Source organism: Formica exsecta, unplaced genomic scaffold (genome assembly GCF_003651465.1).
Source record: "Formica exsecta isolate Colony F162 unplaced genomic scaffold, ASM365146v1 scaffold619, whole genome shotgun sequence".
NCBI classification, from domain to species: Eukaryota; Metazoa; Arthropoda; class Insecta; order Hymenoptera; family Formicidae; genus Formica; species Formica exsecta.
The window spans coordinates 1-6,099 of NW_021853380.1; the positions used below are offsets into that span (position 1 = coordinate 1).

The window sequence follows — 6,099 nt, forward strand, 5'->3', positions numbered from 1 at the left end:
CTTTTTTTTATAAATATATGTATTGCGATGCTTTGTTCTGTTTTTGCATATACATAAATTACTTTTGTAATATTTTAGTTTTTTCTAATATAAATGAGATATACCTGATCCAACTATCCACAAGTATTACGAAGAATTTTGCATCTTTACTTTTTTATAAATGAAAGCGTACGAACACTGCACCCGGCATTTTGCAAACTTAACCTATACCTGTCAAAAGCAAGTATGGATGCAAGCAGTAACATCACGAAGCGCCGTTAGCGCAATCTTTCGTCAAAGACGCCAACCGTACAAGAAATACATTGCCATTATTACATGTGTGTTGTGTACGTGTATATATACGTGTAGCATAATACCACTATATTCTATGCATGTGTTGTATACATATATAGCGGTAAAAGGGACGACGACGACGACGACGATGATGATGATGATGGAGATGGTGACGTTTCTTACATGAAAATTTCCACATTTCGACTTTGCTTCGTAATATCTTTGCTTTATAGAACATGCAGAGCGAAAATAAAGACACTTTCCTTATATAAATCGAACCCAAGCTATCGATTAAGCCTATCAAGAATTCGATCGGTTCAGCCGTTATTCAGATCTGGTAATCTAAGGTACTCTCAACTATCCGACTCGCGTATAGATACACGGGGTGCCTCGTTCTTGTTACGCGCGGTCTTTGCTTTGCGTGACTTGGCGCGAGACACTACCGTGTCTCTTGATAAGCATAAATATAAGTGCATCAAATTTTTACGTTTGACGCCAAATTAAATCAGACAATGTAACAATTATTATTACATCATTTTTAAAGCACTATTATTTTTATTTTATGCAAATACTTAAAGTCCCAAAATGTCGAGTTCAACGGAGATAGCGAAATATGCGCCCTGGAATAGGCATTACCACGAAAATTGCCCAACCAAACATCGTATCCCTGATCCGCTAATAGGTAAGTTAGAATGCAAGAAAATATCCTTTGCAAATAGCTATTACATAACTTATATAAAAACAAAAATATAATGGCTCAATAGATTAAAATCAAATTAAATTAATTGGAAGAAAATGGCAATCAGAGCCAGGCGCGGTAGTTGGAGCGCAAACAGTTTTTTATTATGTAACATTCTCTACATTTAGACGTTTCGGCCTCTTTTTTAGGCCATCTTCAGCATAAATTACACTTATTACATAGGTTTACGATCGTATTGGTTTAGTCGGTTACTAACCTGAACATTACTAACATGAAAGAGCATTGTCGCAGAAAGTTAAAATAATAATAAATAAATAAATAACTTAAAATAAAGACCGGTATAACAATAACAGTGGTCGTAAAGGAAATTAAAATAAAGACCGGTAATCAATGCGACCGTAAACCTATATAATAAGTTAATTTATACTGAAGATGGCCTAAAAAAGAGGCCGAAACGTCTAAATGTAGAGAATGTTACATAATAAAAAACTGTTTGCGCTCCAACTACCGCGCCTGGCTCTGATTGCCATTTCCAATTAATTTAATTTGATTTTAATCTATTGAGCCATTATATATATTTTTGTTTTTATCTAGATAGTTTTTATGTATCTATAACTACCATTAGTTACATTTTCTAATCCATTAACTGTTACTGTAACTAGTTACATTTTTTCTGTATCTTATCTAAAAATGATGTTTAAGATACAAGATACAATTTTTACTTTTTAATCAAAGATTGGCTATAACCATAGACTTATATAGATAGACTGCGCGTTCCTATTGGTCATCTTCTTGTCTTCAATGGAAACGCGTAGTCTATCTATGTATAGACTATGTTTCTGCTATAATCTTTCAAGAGCTGCGTTCCGAAATTCACCAACATTACTGCCAACATATGGTCATTTTTATTGTTCACGGAATGTTAGATAAGGATGACGACATGCTAGCACTATTGCACAGTGAATTTCGGAACACAACCTAATATATGTATATTTATTGTAAGTTTAAGAAGAAAAGAAAGTTAAAAGTATTATAATCGGAGTTCAATTGCGAAGAGAAAGAAAATGAATTGTGTGCCGTTTATATTAAGTGCTCCATTCTTCAAAATAGAAGAAGTGGACAAAAATGTGAAACAAACAACAGATGACACATTGAAAGCACAATGTTTGATGTGTCCAAAATTTATTAGTGGAAGCAAGAATTCAACAGGCAATTTTTACACTCATTTGAAAGTAAGTTATTTATCTTTTGCCATTTAATTAGTCTTTTTTAAGATTAAAGCGAATAAATATTAATTTATTGATGTATTTAGTAATTGTGGGTAGGTACGGGATAGGAGGCCTATCGCTTTAGGATACTACCCAATTTATCTTACTTGCAGGTAGATAAATGAATGAGTCAGTTTTAAAACATAAAGTATATTTATTCTTACTCCTACATCAATAGCGCAAGTTGCGATTGCACGCATAATTGTTATTGTTATTATTTTTGTACATGGGCTTGTATTTGCCCCCGCGTCTCTTTGTCTGGGTTGAGGCGTCGGCCGTTCTCTTCAGACCAGGGAACTGGACGGGACTGGTCTGAGTTCCACAATGTCTCCTCCTAAGGGGTTCCCTTATCGGCGAGATTTTGATGGGCGAAATCAGTGGTGGTAGTTTCCATGTCTTCGCTGGGGACGCCAAGATCCGCTCCAGTCGTGGCAAGGAGATAAGCCGGTCCTTCCTTCGCTGGTTGCTCTCCGCGTGGGAATTGCTGGGTGACTGGGCGCCGGAGCGTGCGTTCTCCTTGGAATGGCCACTGAATGGTGGCCAGAGGCCGGAGATCACCGGCGAATCAGCACCGATGGGTGACAGCGACCCGTCACTTACCGTGATCGGGGAGCAGGTACCAGCGATCGTCGGGGAGCAGGTCCCAGTAGAAGACGGCGACCGGGCGCCTGACGATGGCGGATGAGCGCCGGAGGACGTCGGCGGCCTGGCGCCTGACGATGGCGGACGAGCGCGGGAGGCTGATGGCGATTGGGCGCCTAATGCCGATGGCGGCCGGGCGCCGGAAGACGTTGGCGACCTGGCGCCTGATGATGGCGGACGAGCGCCGGAGGCTGATGGCTATCGGGCGCCTAATGCCGATGGCGGCCGGGCGCCGGAAGACGTTGGCGACCTGGCGCCTGATGATGGCGGACGAGCGCCGGAGGCTGATGGCTATCGGGCGCCTAATGCCGATGGCGGCTGGGCGCCGGAAGACGTTGGCGACCTGGCGGCTGATGATGGCGGACGAGCGCCGGAGGCTGATGGCGATCGGGCGCCTAATGCCGATGGCGGCCGGGCGCCGGAAGACGTTGGCGGCCTTGCGCCTGATGATGGCGGACGAGCGCCGGAGGCTGATGGCGATCGGGCGCCTAATGCAAAAATCATCTAGACAAAAAATTAAAAAAGCATTTTGAAGCTTGAAGTTTCAGTTTTAACGTGCCATCGGTGGTTTCAAAAATTTTTTTTATCTTTCTTGTTCTGTGCTTTAAAAAAGACACATTGTTTTATTCCTTAAAATTATGTATTTTTGACACTCTCCAGCTTGATAAAAAAATTTCTCTTGAAAAATTCAACTCAGATTCCATAAACTACAACATTTTGCCTACAAAATGTTTTTTTAAAAATTTTCCTACGATTTTTTTTGATCGAGTTACACGATTTTAAAACTAAACCTGTATTTTTGGACATAATGTCGATGCTCCGCGAAAAATCATCGCAGATAAAAAATTGAAAAAGCGTTTTGAAGCTTGAAGTTTCAATTGTAACGTGATATCGACAGTTTAAAAAAAATTTTTTGTTTTCTCATTTCTAGAAAATACAGATTTATTTTCAAAATCATGTAACTCGGTCAAAAAAAATCGTAGGAAAATTTAAAAAAAAGCATTTTGTAGGCAAAATGTTATAGTTCATGAAACTTGAGTTGAATTTTTTGAAAGAAATTTTTTTATTAAGCTGCAGTGTCAAAAATATATATATTTAAGGAACAAAATAATGTGTTTTTTTTAAAGCACAGAACAAGAAAGATAAAAGAATTTTCAAAAACCACCGACAGGACGTTAAAATTGAAATTTCAAGCTTCAAAATGCTTTTTAAATTTTTTATCTGCAATGATTTTTCGTCGAGTTTCAACGGTTTTAAAATAGCCCAATTTTTAGAATATGAAAAGTGTTCTCTATATTTTTTTGAGTAGTGTAATATTAGATTTAAGACTTTTTCTTGAGCGTTTTTATATTTTAGATATGAAATAATTTCGGGATATCTCTTATTTAAGGAAGATCGATTAAATTCATACCGAGTGCTTTGCCTTTGCCAAGAATAACAAAACTGGCGGAGCTGCCTAGAAGACCGTGCTGCGGTAGTACAGGTAGAGAGCCGTTGCCACCTGGAATACAATCCCAGACAGCACAAAACGTCCTCAGGATCATCCTGAATATGTCCAGGATGGTTCAGGATATTTGTAGGATGTTTTAAGATATTATTATAAATATATTTTATGAAAATTTAATATGCATACATGATTACTTTCGGTTATGTAGGCTATTTAATATAATTTAGAAATTTTAAGTATTGTAATAAGTATTAATGTCCTATAAATGTCCATTGGATAACCCCTGGATGTCTGTAGGATATCTGCCCTGTCTATTACCCAGACAGCACAAGGATGTCCTTAGGACGTCCAAAGGGCATCCAATATAATAGACAGGGCAAATATCCTACAGACATCCAGGGGTTATCCAATGGACATTTATAGGACATTAATACTTATTACAATACTTAAAATTTCTAAATTAAATTAAATAGCCTACATAACCGAAAGTAATCATGTATGCATATTAAATTTTCATAAAATATATTTATAATAATATCTTAAAACATCCTACAAATATCCTGAACCATCCTGGACATATTCAGGATGAACCTGAGGACATTTTGTGCTGTCTGGGTCACTATGTAGAAAAAGCAAAATCTCGCAAGCTTACAAATATATGTTTAATACTACAAACACAATAATGAGATATTAAAACAGTGACATACGCGAGGTTAGGATATCTGTCATATGTGCAGTAGGCAATGTATAAAAACGTTCTGTTAAAATATTTTTGTATGTCCTGGATGCCCTTTGGACGTCCTAAGGACATCCTTGTGCTGTCTGGGATGTAACGTCAAAAGATAACCATCTTCCGTCATTATAATATGAACCTCTGCGGGATAATTCGCCCTTTTTATCATCTGCAGCTAAAAAAAAGAATTATTAAAAAAAAACATACTCAAAATTGATCTAAAGTTGAAATAATTTTATGCATATAGTATTTCTTTTTTTAATAATAAGGCATCTTCGTAATAAATATGCAGAATGCATTAATTTTGCATTATGCAAATTTGTTTTTACTTGAGCTGCTATTCACTTGACTTTATCTACTAATATTTCTTACCTTTTAAATAAATTGACATTTTATACTTTTAAACAATTCGAAAAAAAAACATTCATCTTTAATTAAATCTTTGATTTGTAAAGTATCTACTTTTTTCGACAAATTTTCTCAATACAAAGGTTCAAGTAAATTTTCTTTTGTATCTTTTTGATATTTTTTTCTATAATCAGTTAAAATTTGTAAAATAAACTGTTTCTGATCTTCATCTTTTGTAAATAAATTATCCCACACGGAACATGACATCCATTGGACGTTCATATAACCTCCATAACTCCATGCGACATCTATCTCCATAGTGGATATTGTATAGATTTCTAATAGAAATCCATATTATCTCCATGGTAGATGTATATAAATCATCCATCATGGATGTCCATTAGACATCTGTTATGGATGTATGATAGATTTATACAAGTATGTTTCTAATAAAACAAAATTTAATTTTTATTTAAGTATTATTTAAAATTCTCAGCTAATGTTTTGAGAGTATACTTAAAAATGTGTAATATTATATATTCTATTTTTAATTTATATACAATCTAAATTTTTATTAAAATTTTTTACTAAACTCTAAAATATAATTAACAAAATTTTAATGCAAAATAAAGAATTTTTTTTCATACCAAATTTTTTAAACAGTCCATAATATATAATGTCACCAATT

General features: G+C 35.7%; 1 protein-coding gene across 1 annotated transcript in view; it reads left to right on the top strand.

Moving 5' to 3' along the window:
- The first annotated feature begins 12 nt into the window (after nt 1–12).
- The window catches only part of LOC115242720, a 10,032-nt gene continuing 3,945 nt past the window's right edge, over nt 13–6,099 (top strand). The window contains exons 1-3 of the mRNA XM_029819227.1: nt 13–620; nt 852–955; nt 4,274–4,413. Coding sequence (XP_029675087.1) covers nt 457–620; nt 852–955; nt 4,274–4,413 — 408 coding nt within the window. The 5' untranslated portion in view covers nt 13–456. The remainder of the gene's footprint in view (nt 621–851; nt 956–4,273; nt 4,414–6,099) is intronic.